Raw genomic sequence first — 15,219 nt, forward strand, 5'->3', positions numbered from 1 at the left:
AGACGGCCGCCAGGAGGCTGGGTGGAGGGAGACCAGCAGGGACGAGGGCAGTGCCCTTGGCAGACACCAGCGGACAGAACTGTCCCTCCTTCCCTGGGCCTGGTCACGAGAACCCAGGGCACGAGAGAGAGAGCTGCAGGGGGGGATCCTGACGGGCCGTGGTGAGGGTGCGGCCAGTTCCTGGTGACCCTCCTAGAGCGGGCCTGACCCTCAGAGCGGCCCTGACCCTCCTAGAGCAGCCCTGACCCTCCGAGAGCGGCCCTGACCTCCTCCCCTTCCACCTGTCAGCGCTGCCCTCTGTCCAGATCCAGCCAGGAACCCAAGGGCAGAGGAGCCGCCGGTGCTGGCCACATGGCCCAGGCTGTCGGACCCAGTGCTGCAGGTCCGTTTGCTGGGGAGTGGGATGATACAAACCTCTGGCTGTGGCCTGCAGTCGTTAATGTTGCAGCGTTGCTACGTCGTCACAGCCAGCCCTCCATGGTGGGTGACCTCACGCTTCTCCCCCGAACCTCTGGCCGGTGTGCCCACCAGAGGCCAGAAACAATTGTAGATGGCACCTGTGGAGGCCAGCTACCCGCATGGAGCAGGGTGGAGGGGACAAGTGGAGGTGTCCAGCCAGGTCAACCTGCTGCAGCCCACCTGCATCCCGAGTCACATTTCAGGAAAACGAGGCAGAGGACTCCTTCCTGGAACAGTGTCCTGGGCGGGAACCCTCTGAGCGGCTCTGACCCCTCCTAGAGCGGGCCCTGACCCTCCAAGAGTGGCCCTGACCCTCCGAGAGCGGCCCTGACCCTCCTAGAGCGGGCCTGACCCTCCAAGAGCAGCTCTGACCCCTCCTAGAGAGGGCCTGACCCTCCAAGAGCGGCCCTGACCCTCCGAGAGCGGCCCTGACCCTCCGAGAGCGGCCCTGACCCTCCGAGAGCGGCCCTGACCCTCCTAGAGCGGGCCCTGACCCTCCGAGAGCGGCCCTGACCCTCCGAGAGCGGGCCTGACCCTCCGAGAGCAGCTCTGACCCCTCCTAGAGAGGGCCTGACCCTCCAAGAGCGGCCCTGAACCTCCAAGAGCGGCCCTGACCCTCCGAGAGCGGGCCTGACCCTCCTAGAGCGGGCCCTGACCCTCCGAGAGCGGCCCTGACCCTCCGAGAGTGGCTCTGACCCCTCCTAGAGAGGGCCTGACCCTCCTAGAGTGGCCCTGACCCTCCGAGAGCGGCCCTGACCCTCCTAGAGCGGGCCCTGACCCTCCAAGAGTGGCCCTGACCCTCCGAGAGCGGCCCTGACCCTCCTAGAGCGGGCCTGACCCTCCGAGAGCAGCTCTGACCCCTCCTAGAGAGGGCCTGACCCTCCAAGAGCGGCCCTGACCCTCCGAGAGCGGCCCTGACCCTCCGAGAGCGGCCCTGACCCTCCTAGAGCGGCCCTGACCCTCCTAGAGCGGGCCCTGACCCTCCGAGAGCGGCCCTGACCCTCCGAGAGCGGGCCCTGACCCTCCGAGAGCGGGCCCTGACCCTCCGAGAGCGGCCCTGACCCTCCGAGAGCGGGCCTGACCCTCCGAGAGCGGGCCTGACCCTCCTAGAGCGGGCCCTGACCCTCCGAGAGCGGGCCCTGACCCTCCGAGAGCGGGCCCTGACCCTCCGAGAGCGGCCCTGACCCTCCGAGAGCGGGCCCTGACCCTCCGAGAGCGGCCCTGACCCTCCGAGAGTGGCCCTGACCCTCCGAGAGCGGGCCCTGACCCTCCGAGAGCGGCCCTGACCCTCAGAGCGGGCCTGACCCTCCTAGAGTGGGCCCTGACCCCTCCTAGAGTGGGCCCTGACCCTCCGAGAGCGGCCCTGACCCTCCGAGAGCGGCCCTGACCCTCCTAGAGTGGGCCCTGACCCTCCGAGAGTGGGCCCTGACCCTCCGAGAGCGGCCCTGACCCTCCGAGAGCGGCCCTGACCCCTCCTAGAGTGGGCCCTGACCCTCAGAGCGGCCCTGACCCTCCGAGAGCGGCCCTGACCCTCCGAGAGCGGGCCCTGCTGTTCATGCATGTTCTTCCCGTGGCGTCTTGCGCACTCGGAAGCTCCCAGCCGCTGCAGGAAAGGGCGGTGTGCGCACCAGAGGAGGATCCGCCGCTGCGGCGTGGCTTGTCCTGTGCTCGGTGCCTGTGTGCTGCCCTTTCTCCCTGAATTCCCATCAGCCCTGTGAAGAAGACGGTGCCTTCAGCCTCACCTGACGGATGGAGGAAGCCAGAGCCGAGCGAGGCTAAAGCAGCTGAGGGCAGGGCCAGAGCTTGAGCGTCGGTCCTCACGAGGCTCTTGGCTGCGCACGCTGGCAGGTCCTGTACCCAGTGTCCCCGGAGAGCCTGCCCTGTGGTGGAGGGTGCTGGGTGCTTGCAGGAGCAGGGTGGCCCATGGAGCTCTCCTCTGGAGGGCAGGCCGACACCAGGCAGTCAGCCCACAGACGCACAGGACAGGTGCTCTGGGCTCTCCGAGGGCGGGCGCTGGGTTTTTACTCAGGGGCCTTGGTTCTGTACACAGAGCCCTGAGGTGGGACGGGCCCCTGAGGCTGCAGCCGGGAGGCCCCCAGGCAGGGGGCGGGGGGCAGGGGCAGCCTCGCTGGCTCTACTCGCTCTGCTTGACGGCATCTTCTGGTTGGTTTATTTATTTATTTATTTTTCCTTATTTTAGAAGAAACAGTTACAAAACAGGTTCTGTTTACTCCGTGGTACCTTGATTCAATCTGCTCGAGTCAACTCAGTTCACCAAATGTTCCTCTTGTGTTCTGTGCGAATTCATCGCGGGACCTGGAGGTGGGGCCTCCGACTCTCCCCTCGGCCTGGGCTGTCTGATGGGAGAAACTAAAGCTTCAAATGACTGTCACAAGCAGCATGTTCCCCGGGAGGGGCTCAGTGGTTCCCTGAGAGGCGTCCGCTACTTCTGCCGACGGGTGTGCGTTTGCCTGACGTACTGTTGTGACTAGAACAAGTTGTGTGTGAGCACTTCTGCTGGTGGACTAGACCGTGTGCACTCCCAGAGAGCGGAACGCTGTGTGGGGGTGATCTGTTCTACACGCCCGCAGCCCTCCAAGCTCCTGGGCTGGTCGCCACCTTCAAGCACAGCCCGAGCAGGCGGTCCGCACGAAGAGCCGGCCGGAAAGAAGGCTGGTGGCATTTGGGCCAGCGGGGCCTTGTCTGCCCCAGCTGGCCCCCGGTTGAAAGACCCCAAGGGTTGCCTTCTCCCAGGGTGACTTGCGCTGATTGCCCAGCTGGGCTCTGTCACCTCCCCAGAGCTCACAGAGGTACCTGACTTAAGAGCTGGAGTTACTGGTGTTTCTGGGAGGTTCAGTGGGGATGTTCGGGGTTTTGGAGTTTTTCCTGGTGAAGGCTCGCAGGAGAGGTAGGTGTCGAGTGAAATTAGAATTCTTTCCCAAGCTTAGTACATTGCTTAAATAGTTTAGGGGAAACAGTGACCCACAGATAACTGACCGGATTTGTAATGCAAGAAAAACAGAAATTTAGAAGAATGAATCCTTTGGTTATAAATGTAAAATCAAACGCAAAGCAAGGATTCACTCTTTGTCCCGTGCTGCTGCCTGCCAGCCTTGCACACTGAGAGTCATAGAAGCATAAAGCTGAACGGGGGGCCGGCGCTGGCATAGCGGCTTGAGCTGCTGCCTGCGACACCAGCGTCCCATGTGACTGCCGGTTCAATTTCCAGCTGCTCCTCTTCCAATGCAGCTCCCTGCTGTGGCCTGGGAAAGCAGCCGAGGATGGCCAAGTGCTTGGGCCCTGCACCCGTGTAGGAGACTTGGAGGAAGCTCCTGGCTTCAGCCTGGCCCAGCTCTGGCTTTTGCAGCCTTCTGGGGAGTGAACCAGCAAATAGATCTCTCTTTCTCTCTTTCTCTCACTCTCGCTCTGTAACTCTGACTTTCAAATAAATAAGTTAATCTTAAAAAAAAAAAAAAAAAAAAAAAAAAAAAACCACAGAAAAGATCCTTCTCAGGCGAATGTACTAAGTACTAAGCAGCTTTTCCATGGTGGTCTGTTTCCCCGGAGCCTGGGAGGGACAGGCTTGAGGACGGAGGCCCCTTATCACCGTGGTGCCCCTGGCTGCCCCTACATGCTCACCCCGCGGTGTCTGCGCCCAACTGGAAGGGAGCAAGCCATCCGTTCATTCCGCCCTGTGACTCCACCACTGAGGATTTCTCAGTTGTTTTTTAAGAAGTGTGTGGGATGACAAAAGGGAAGTCTGCTTCCCTGGAATTCTTACGGCCTATCGGAAGCCTAGGAAAGCCTCGGAGCAGGGAATTCGGTGACGGTTATGGCTTCCGCCCCACCAGCCAGCAGTGCTATCGCCTTGGGAAGCCACGCAGCCTCTGTTTCTGTCTTCTACAAAGTGGGAGTTTTACACTCGCCCTGCCCCTCCCAGCACAGGAGAAGGGAGGTGCAGAGATGCCGCTGTCCTGCTCAGTGCTCGCTGGCTCTCCTTGGATGCGCTGGTGTTTGTGGAGGATGGGGGGCACTCAATAAATATCGATGGCTACGACTGCGGTCATTGACAAACTCGCTGCTCTGCCTCTCCCTCTAAATCATGCCCGGCGGTGTGTAGGAAGAACTCTTTTGTCGAGGTGACATTTGTCACACATTCTAGCTCACGGCAGGCCTGTGAACTTGCTGGGCCCTCGGCAGCCGGCAGCGGGCAGCTTGTGTCCGTGCGTGTGTGCAGGGCCCCTGTGTGTGTGGCTCCGCTCTGGCAAATGGAGGAAGAGTGTTGGTTGCTTGCCCAGTGTTCTCCTAACTCTGTTCAGGTAACTTACTTGGGGAGTCTAAAGTGCACGGGCAGCTAAGGAGAGTAGAGTAAGGCAGAGCGCCGCCGAGGCCTCCGGGGGAGCAGCCCCGCTGCAGACTGGCCGCGTGGCCCAGTGAGGTCCGAAGGCTGTGAGCAGCCAGGTGTGCAGGGATGGGAAGGGAGCCGGGTGAGAGACTGCCGAAACCCAAGCAGGTGCTGCCGATTCTGGAAGACATCTGAGCTCGCTTTTTTCTTTCCTTTGTAGGATTATTTTATTTGAAAAGCAGAATTACAGGCCGGCGCCGCAGCTCACTTGGCTAATCCTCCGCCTGCGGCACCGGCACCCCAGGTTCTAGTGCCGGTCGGGGCGCCGGATTCTGTCCCGGTTGCCCCTCTTCCAGGCCAGCTCTCTGCTGTAGCCCGGGAGGGCAGTGGAGGATGGCCCAGGTGCTTGGGCCCTGCACCCACATGGGAGACCAGGAGGAAGCACCTGGCTCCTGGCTTTGGATTGGTGCAGCGCTGGCCGTGGCGACCATTTGGGGGGTGAACCAATGGAAGGAAGACCTTTCTCTCTCTCTCTCTCTCTTTCTCTCTCTCTCTCACTGTCTAACTCTGCCTGTCCAAAGGGGGGGGGGGGGGGAGGAAAAAGAAAAGCAGAATTACAAACAGGGAGGGAGAGTCAGAAAGATTTTCCTTCTGCTGGTTCACTCCCCAAATGGCTGCAACGGCCAGGGCTGAGCCAGGCCGAAGCCAGGAGCTTCTTGCAGGTCTCCCACGTGGGTGGCAAAGGCCCAAGTATTTGGGCCATCCTCTGCTGCTTTCCCAGGCCATTACCAGGGATCTGGGTCAGAAGTGGAGCAGCCGGGACTCGAACCGGTGCCCATAAAGGATGCCAGCACCACAGGCAGCATCTTTACCCACTATGCCAGAGCGCCAACCCCCACACTTGCTTTTTGACAGGCACTGTTGAGAACACTTTGATTTTCCTGAGAGAATAACAAGGAATCTCTCGCAGACACGATACAAGCATCTAACAGACGTGAGAGGCGAGCGCGTTCGACCTGAGTTTCCAGCCTCTCTGTTCAGCGTCTCGAGATTGACAGCTGTGAGTTCACCTCCTCCTCACGGAGCGAGTCAGCAGCCCCCGCGTGCCTCCCCCGCTAGCCAAGGCCTCTGCGTCTCATCGCTGTGGACAGGGACGGAGGAGAATCTTGCCCCATTTTCACATCATGCGAATGCATCCCTGTCGCTGTCTCCTGGGCACCCCCTCTTCCCTGGGAAGGTGGATTAACCTCCTCATCCCAGCTTGGAGAGTGTGTATGGGTGGGGAAAGTGAACAGCATGGCGCGTGCACACTGTGTGGGGTAAGTGCTATTTAAATCCGGCTTGAGCCGCTAAACATCGCGCTCACAGGGGACCAGGGCCGCGGGCCAGATTGGTTGTGGTTTTGTTCTTCTTTTGAGGAGGGGTCAGACTTTTAGAGAGCTAAGCCATCTGCCCAGTAAATTATTGTAAGGCTTTAATAACAAAGAGTTTGCAATGTAGTTTAACGTGTGGAGTAGAAAATGAATGTTTTTGCAAACTGTTATCTTTAGAAATGTCTTCCACATTCTGTTTTGTTATCATTTCGGTATTGTAATCCCAATTTGGTAGCACACATCTTTGTACCACTGTTTTTCAGAATTAATTAGTTCATTAAAAGCACCCTTTTAAAGCCGGCGTGTCGCCAGCAGCTCACCTCTTTAGAAGGGTGTTGCTTCTGAGAGGCGTTGAGCTTCCACCGACAGATGCCAGGGTGCTGCAGACGCGCATTAAGCTCGCGACTTGAAAGAGCCTGCTGCTTGCTTTGAGCTCTGCTTTGTGCAGCTTTCCGGTTGCTATTGTTAGTGACTTTTGACGGCTGATGTAATGGACTCTCTAGTGTCTCAAATCTTCCTCTGCTTAAGGGTACTTTGCATTTCAGTCCTCTCAGAATGGCTTGATTTGGGTCTACACATTTCCATTCTGCTCTGTTAATTCGTACTGAGAGGCAGCCAGTCAAGGGTTGTTCCCATCTGCTGGTTCGCTCCCTAAATAAATGCCTGCAAGTGCTGGAGCTGGGCCAGGCTGAAGCCAGGAGCTGGAAATGCAATCCAGGTCTCCCCTGAGGGTAGCCGGGTCCTGATATTTGAGCCATCACCTGCTGTTTCCAACGTGTGCACCAGCAGGGAGCTGGGGCCTGAACCCGGCCTTCCAGATGCGGCTGCAGGCGTCCCAGCCCGCAGGTTAGCCGCTAGGCCAAATGCCCACCCGACGTGGCTGACTTGCCTGCAGTGCCTGTCCGTTCAGCAGATACTTGAGGAGTGGTAAAGGGTGCCAGTCCCCATGGCAGGGTGCTGGGACGCTGCCCTGGAGAAGCAGTCGTGCGATCCCAGGGAGTCCCGTAGCAGAGCAAGGCGTTGAACGGACAGCCACCTGAAAAGTTGTTTAGTGACAGATGGACAGGAGCCACGAGAGCATTAAAGGGACCATAGAGGAGGCACAGGGTGCACCGGCCGAGAGCTCCATGGGGTCAGAGGGCTCCTGTGCGGAAGCGTCCTTTAAGCTCAAACCCAAAGACTTGCTGCGTGAGTAGGGATGGAGGTGGGGGTCCAGCAGAGAATACAGAATGTGCACAGCGCACAGGGTATGCCTGGGCCTGCTCAGGGGTGTGGGAGAAGAAGGCCAAATGAAGCTGGACTGCAGGGTCTCCTTGGCCATGCCAGGACTTCAGACACTAGCTCACCTCCAGGCTGAGCCTTAACCATGGCGCACGAAGCGGGGAGCTCTCTTCTGTACAGCTTGGCCGCTGCGACTTCGGAGGACAGAGGTGGCTACCCGCAGTCGTGACCTCTAAGGTCGCGGAAGTGGGTCCTTGGCTTTGTTGGAAGTTTTACTTACCAGTGAGAGGCAGCTGTTTCAAAACAAACGTGGGGGCCGGCGCTGTGCTGCGGCAGGTTAAGCCGCCATCTACAGTCCCACGTCCCACTTGGGTGCCAGTTCAAAGCCCGGCTGCTCTTCCAATCCAGCTTCCTGCGAACGTGCCTGGGAAAGCAGTGGAAGATGGCCCAAGTGCTTGGACCCCTACACCCACGTGGGAGACCTGGAAGAGGCTCCTGGCTTCAGCCTGGCCCAGCCCCGGCCACTGGGGCCATTTGGGGAGTGAACCAGCAGATGAAAGATCTCTCTGTCTCTGTTTGTCTCCTTCTCCCTCTCGGCAACTCTGCCTTTCAAATAAATAAATAAATCTTCTCTAAGAAAGTAAAACATGAAAGGTCAGTGTTGCTGAGGATATAGAGAAAAGGAACCTTGCACACTTTCAGTGGGGATCTAAGTTCGTACAGCTGCTGTGGAGAACACTGTGGAGGTGTGGAGATGAAAATAGAACTGCCGCGTGACCCAGCAGTGCTGCCACTGGGCACACGTCCGGAGACACAGCCAGTGTGCTCAAGAGCTGTCCGAGTCCCCTGTTCATCGCAGCGCTGTTCTCTGTAGCCAAGATGTGGAGCCCACAGGTGAATGGACAAAGAAAACGTGGTGTAATATACAGTGGGATATTACTGAGTCCTAAAAAAATAAGGAGATGCTATCATTTGTGACAATAGGGGTGAACCTGCCGGACATCGTATAAAATGAGATAAACCAGCTGTGGATGGACACCACAGGATGTCCCTCATACGTGCAGTCTGAAAAGGCTGACTTCATGGACGCAGAGAGCAGAATGCGATTACCAGGGGCTTGAGCGGGAGGGGTGGGGGAGCGGGTGTGTTGGGTTTTTGTTCGTGTGACACAATGAGGTGAGCTGACTTGAGCGGGGCTCATGGCTGTAGAGAGGCAAGGTCCCGGGACCTCAGCTGACAGTGGCCTTGCCCTGGGAAAGTTCTAGGGCGGCTCTGAGCACAGTGCGTACCAGGGAGCACGCATGTTGGAGCGTGTGTGGGCGCTCTCTTCATAAAGCCCCGGCTAGGAGCACACACTTTGTGTGTGTGTGTGTGTGTCTTTCACCTCCTGCAGAGCTGGGGACCTTTCCACTGCCACGGGCCGTTTGGATATTTAGTCACCATCCTCAGGCAGCACAAAATTATCAGCTCGAGGATTAGCCTGCTAGAGATGTGTTGACTTTCGAGTCTCACTACTGTTCCCTTGGCTGGGCCGGCCCAAATGATGTCACGGGGCCTGTTATGGCCCATGGTTCCCACCCGCGTAGTGACCTCAACTTACCAGCACCCAAAGGCACCATCTCTGAATTTCACCATCAGGTCAGTCTACTGTCAGGACCCTGAACATACGGCTGAAACGCCTGTGCTTTGGGGAGGACGAACCTTCAGGCCGGAGCAACTGGGGACGTCTGGAGGGTGCAGAGTTCCCATTATAGGAGAAGTCAGATGCTCTGCCGTCCGTGTTGACTGTAGTTAACTGTAGTTAATAAGAATGATTCCCTTGGGGCCAGTGCTGAGGCATGCGGGTTAAAGCCCCAGCCTGCAATGCTGGCATCCCATATGGGTGCCAGTTCAAGTCCCAGCTGCTCCACTTCCCATCCAGCTCTCTCCTGTGGCCTGGGAAAGCAGTGAAAGATGGCCCAAGTGCTTGGGCCCCTGTACCCGCGTGGGAGACCCGGAGGAGACTCCTGGCTCCTGGCTTCAGATTGGCACAGCTCTGGCCGTTGCTGTTGTTTGGGGAGTTGAACCAGCGGAATGGAAGATCGATCTCTCTCTCTCTCTCTCTCTCTCTCTCCTCCTTTCTGTTCTCTCTCTCTCCTTCTTTCTCTCTGTTCTCTCTCTCTCCCTCCTTCCCTCCCTCCCTTTCTCTCTCTCTCTCTCTCTCTCTCTCTCTCTGCCTCTCCTCTCTCTGTGTAATTCTGACTTTCAAATAAATAATTCTTTTTTAAAAAATAAGAATGGGCTAGCGCCGCGGCTCACTAGGCTTATCCTCCGCCCACAGCGCCGGCACTCCAGGTTCTAGTCCTGGTTTGAAGCGCCGGATTCTGTCCCAGTTGCCCCTCTTCCAGGCCAGCTCTCTGCTATGGCCTGGGAGTGCAGTGGAGGATGGCCCAAGTGCTTGGGCCTTGCACCCACATGGGAGACCAGGAGGAAGCACCTGGCTCCTGGCTTTGGATCGGTGCAATGTGCCAGCCGTGGTGGCCATTTGGGGGATGAACCAATGGAAAAGGAAGACCTTTCTCTCTGTCTCTCTGTGTCTAACTCTGCCTATTAAAAAAAAAAAAAAAGAAGAAGAATGTATTCCCAAACATGGCCAAGACTGGCTTTCAGTGTTCCCACCACAGAAGTGCCTAAGTGGGTTAGGGAGTGTGTGTGTTAACGAACTTAATTTAGCCATTCCACAGTGTGTATGTATTTCAAAACAGCATGTTGTGTGTGATAAATACATCCAATTTTCATGTGTCAATTATAAATTATAAATAAATCAACAAACAGAACTAACCCAGGGCTGTGTCACAGGAGCAGGTTTTTTTTTTTTTTTTTTAAAGATTATTTATTTGAAAGAGTTATGGGGCAGGGTGGGGTGAGTCAGAGAGAGATTTTCCATCCACTGGTCCAGTCCCCAAATGGTCACAATGGCCAGTGCCGCACCAGGCCGACACCAGGAGCTTTCTCCAGGTCTCCCTCAAGGGTAACAGGGGTCCAAACACCTGGGTTGTCTCCCACTGCTTTCCCAGGCCACTAGCAGGGAGCCGGCCGGGAAGTGGAGCAGCCAGTGTACGAACCCATGTCCATATGGGATGCCAGTGTCGCAGGCAGCAGCTTTACCTGCCACGCCACAGCGCCAGCCCCACAGAGGCAGTTCTGAGGTTACAGGATTCGTGTGTAGTGTGTAGTGTTCACTTGTGAGCTGCAGCAAACAATACTTGTTTTCCTAAAATACAAATTGTGTCATTGAAATTAAAATGTACCATTCAGAAAGGAACAAAGAGCAGACCAGAGCCTGGCGCCAGAGCAGAGGTCTCTTGAGCTGGAGGCCCTGCATGGACCCTGCTGTGTAACCTGTGACGGGTCCACAGCCCGAGGAACGCCGAGAACAGCTGGGCAGAGAATCCCGAAACTCGCACATGGCTGCGCGGGGCACTGGGGAGAGACAGTGGGAGGATTTGAAATAAGCTGGCCGGCCAGCAGCGAGGTGGCCGAGGTCCCGACTGACGCCGTGTCGGCTGGGAGGACCTCTGAGGTCCCGGTGTTCAGTGGTCAGAGTCAGAGCTCCCAGGGGACAGGCGCACCAAGAGCGAGGGGTCCAGGGCTCCAGAACCTGCCGGAGTCCGAGCACGGCGTGGCTGATCCTGACGCAGCAGGAAGCTGCCAGAAACTTCAGCAAGAATCTCTTAGGTCCAGTGGGGGTGGGGGGGCTGGATGGGTAACCGTTGAGAGGACTCTCGTGGCCTAAACGCTGGTTTTCTGCCTGAAACCCTGACACTCCGTGCCACGCCCGCTCCGGTTTCTAGAAGCGTCTCTGGCCGGGCTCCGGGAGCGCCACGCCAGCTCTCGGGCCGGGCGCCTCCAGAAGGGAGCTGAGCAGCTCTGCGTTGTCGACAGGCTCTGGGCCGCGGACGGGAACAGCGATCTTTCCAAGTTATTACCCTGTGAACAGGTTGACAGATATGTGCAAATTGTGACTCACTGCTCAATTTGGCACCAAATTAATGTCTTTCCGCGCGGCGGGCGTCTGCTCGAGTGTGAGCGAGCCACCGCCGCTGGGTTGCTGCCTGTTTGCCTGTACGCCAAAGGTAAAAAGCAAAGTAATTTGCTTCTGCCACGGAGCGGAGGGGACCATATGGTGGGAGCGTAGGAGGAGAGCGCGCTGTTCGTACCTGTCCTCGACCCTGCGCCCCGGCAGGCGCCGCCACAGACCACCTTCCGTGCCAGCCCCCCTCGGCTAAAGGAGGGCCGTGTCTGTCTCCAGATTTGCAGTCTGACGTTCCGAGCTCTCCTTATTTCCGGCGAGTCGTTAGTGTTTGGTTTGTTTCCCAGGTTGAGTCTATTTGAAAATGATGCGTTTTGATTTTTGCTTCTAGAGTTTAGACATTGTTTTCCCCGCCTCGAGGTGCAGACTCTCTCTGTCTTCTTGGCAGATCCATAATGTCACCTGTAACAAAGAAATCCACATCTCCTTCCTGGTAGGCATGTGAACGAGCCAGTCTCCGTACAGTCCCGTTCTGCTTATTAGCATCTTTGAGTAGAGCTCGCTGAGCTGGATTGGGGATCACGGGGTCCCCAGGCTGGGAAGGACCAACGGGGAAGGAAACCCTGCCAGACCTGTGTGCTGCCCGCGCTGGCTGCGGGTGTTTTCCTAGCAACCCTTTCCCACCCAGGATCGTTCTCACGGAGAAAGGAATCTGGGAATGGCAGGGACTTGGGTGTTTGCCCATTTAGGGTTGGTCCCTTACTCAAAGCAAGCAGTCTGGTGCTTGGCGTGGAATTCTGGAGATTGGCTCAGTGAGCCCGGTTTCTTGGGCTGCTGTGTCACCCGGCGTCATCCCGTATCCTACCCACCCCACCCCTATCCTCTTAGCCTCTGCCCAAGAAGTGGTCGTGGAGCGGAGGGTGGAGCCTTCAAGGGGAACGGCAGGAGGAAGTGCAGGTGGTACCGCCTTTGTCCTGGCTTGTGCACGCTCTGCTCTCCGCTGTCCCGAGCTATGACGCCTATTGATTGAGGATCTGTGCAGAAGACACTGCCCACCCCTCCCCAGGAGCATATGCTTAGCAGTGACCTCCATCACACAGGACACGGCGCTCTGCTTCCTGCTGAGTCTAAAGAAACTGGATTCAGCCCGTGCCCGTGAACACTGAAAAGAAGTGTGTAAATGAGAGCGCTTTCCGGTGACCTCGGGTGCACTCTCGGCATAGGATGTTGGTCCTGTGTCTTCCACCTGCGAGGAAATTAAGTTAAAGCAGAGATCCAGGGTGGCTGTCGTGGAACCGCAAGTCCAGAGGGGACGTCAGGAGGCGGTGCAAGGCGGCGTCTCAGCCCACAGAGGCAGCAGCAGAGTCGGCCGGTTTGTCCTGAGCAGGTTCACCGTTTGATGCAAACCTCAGACGTTAGTCCTTGCTCGAGGTGGGAGATGGTTCTTCGGTGCTGTCTCTCAGAAGCCACTCGTGCACTTGAAGAATCAAACAGTCTCCCTTAGTCTTGTTTTCCCCAGGAGCAAATACCCTTCAGTGCACCTCTCCTCTCCTCTCCTCCCATCTTCTCAGCCGTCACTGGGAGTCACGCCGGCCCCCTGAAGAAAACCTGATGGGTCGATCCGTAGGGTCACTCTGCGACTTTCACAGTAGTCCGTATCGATGTCCACTTCTTAACAGCCAGCGCTAAGTTGGCTGTCAGCTCCCACGAGTCCCAGGTTTGGAATTAAATCTTTGGTGCTTGTGGTTGGAGAGCTGGTCCTGCTTAATTTCCATCTCCATAGATGTGAAGTCCTGTGCACCAGCCTTCGCAGATAGCTTTGCATCTCAGTTATTATATTGCACGTCTCCTGTGTGTCTAGTGTGATTGGATGGTGAGCACAGACACTTGCTTTATTTTGTTCTCCAAGGACCAGAGCCAGATCCAGCCCTGTGTACGCTGGGGCTGGCGTCTTTGCTCTGAGCCTCCGCTGCATCAGCCATCTCCATTACTGTTCAGCTGCGAGAGAGGCAGGCACCATTTGGGCCTTCACAGAGGACTCCTTTTTGGAGGGGCATCTCCAAGAAAAGCACTGGAGCTCATGGCCCACCTGACATGTTTGGCTGTGGTGAGAGAAGTCTTAGTGTCAGTCAGAGAGCTTAGGGATACAACTGTGATAGGTACACAGAAAACTGATCAAATGAAAGTCAAGGCAAAACTGAAATCTGGGCAGATAAAAGCTGTAGATGTGAGTAAATGTCCCGCGCGCCGCAGTGTGGCCCAGCTAGCAAAGCACAGAGATGTGGAAGGGAAACACGGAGTACTGATTTCAGCAAAAACTGTGCTGTGATCTGAATTAGAGTCCAGCCAGGAAAACAAGAACAGCATTGGGTCTTTAGAGCACAAGGACTTTAATCCAAGGGACTGGTCACTCAGGTGTATAAGGGGCAGGGAGGCCCTGCCAGGGCCTGGACTGGACCGACAGAGAGCAGGCTGTGTTGTTGGAGCCCCCGGCTAGGGAGATGACAGCTCAATTCTGTTCTGCAGAAGGAAGTAAATAGTGACGCCTTAAAAATGAAAAACCAAGAAGTAGCATTAAAAATGCTGTTGGTAGAAATACCGAGGTAAATACCAAAAGAAATCACGTAAAAGTGCTCAGCTCAGGAAGGCAGGGGAAGGACCAGGGGAGTAATATTTTTTATAAAAAGCCTTGTAATCTTGTTTGCTTCCTAAACATGTATTACACTAATAAAAAATTAAATTGAAGTGAAGTCTTTAGTGCACTGTAGATTTAGTGCTCTTTGATAGGGCCGTATCTCATGTGTCTGTATTTGTTTTTCCCGTTAGATATGTCGATGACGTGATCAGCCGCATTGACAGGATGTTTCCTGAGATGTCCATCCACTTATCCAGACCCAATGGGACGTCAGCAATGCTTCTGGTAAGATCTGTGTGACCTATTTGTAGGGACGAAAAACTGACTTAAACTCACTCTGGTCCTGTGTCATAGGATCCGTACAACAGAGATTAAATCCGAGTTTGATGGCAGATAGCCTATTTCCTTTGCTGGCGTTCTGTAGATTAAAGGTTCTGTGCTTTCAGGCCTTGCTTTTAGACCGAAATACAGACCCCACGGAGGAGTGAGCCAAAGAGGAAGGAGCTGGAAGGTGTTTGACCCTCAGTCAGCCGAGGGTGCAAACCTCCCACGTGGGGGTCTGGATTTTCCCAAAGAAGTACGCGAGGAGTGCCCGGCTGCAGAGCGCAGCGTCTGGGAATCGCTGAGAAAACCCGCGATGTGTTTCCCTCCGTACCGGGGACCTCGCTGCCGGCGGCCTCAGGGTGTGTGGCGTCTGCTCGCCGGGGGCTGCCTGCGGTTGGCCTCACGGGCTCAGCACGGAGTCTGCGTCTGCGGTGGTCCAGCAGAGCCTGGTGGCTTTGGCTGCAAGGCCAGCTCGTCCTGCTGAGAAGGACGTGGACCGCAGCGCGGAGGCGCGTCCCAGGGTCTGCTGCTGACGTGGCTTGCGAACGCTTCCTGAACGCGGCTTCCGGGGGGCACCTCCTCCGACGGGAAGCAGCGCTCGTGGAAAGGGGCGATGGTTTGGCCGGGCGTCAGGGAGGTGAGGGCCAGGACCGAGAGGCTGTACCTCTCGTCAGTCGCCGCTGCTTTGGCTCCGTGTGAATGCCCTCCGTCTCAGCGTTGACTCATGGAAGAGCCCGTAAGTGACAGTGCCCCAGGTGGGTCGCCGTGCGCTCGGCCATTCCGCTTTAGGGAGCAGGCTTCTTGGGTGTGTGCGGTGTGTTTTTCTCTTAAGCAAGGAAGTCGTATGGGC

The 15,219-nt window shown here is 56.7% G+C and overlaps 1 protein-coding gene across 1 annotated transcript in view; it reads left to right on the forward strand.

Annotated features, from left to right (window-relative positions):
* Positions 1 to 15,219, forward strand: part of MED27 (mediator complex subunit 27) — a 207,386-nt gene that overhangs the window by 138,248 nt on the left and 53,919 nt on the right. Inside the window, exon 4 of the mRNA XM_062207327.1 lies at positions 14,237 to 14,330. Within this exon, the coding sequence (XP_062063311.1) occupies positions 14,237 to 14,330 (94 nt within the window). The remainder of the gene's footprint in view (positions 1 to 14,236; positions 14,331 to 15,219) is intronic.

The sequence above is a fragment of the Lepus europaeus genome, chromosome 12, assembly GCF_033115175.1.
Source record: "Lepus europaeus isolate LE1 chromosome 12, mLepTim1.pri, whole genome shotgun sequence".
In the NCBI taxonomy this organism is placed as follows: domain Eukaryota; kingdom Metazoa; phylum Chordata; class Mammalia; order Lagomorpha; family Leporidae; genus Lepus; species Lepus europaeus.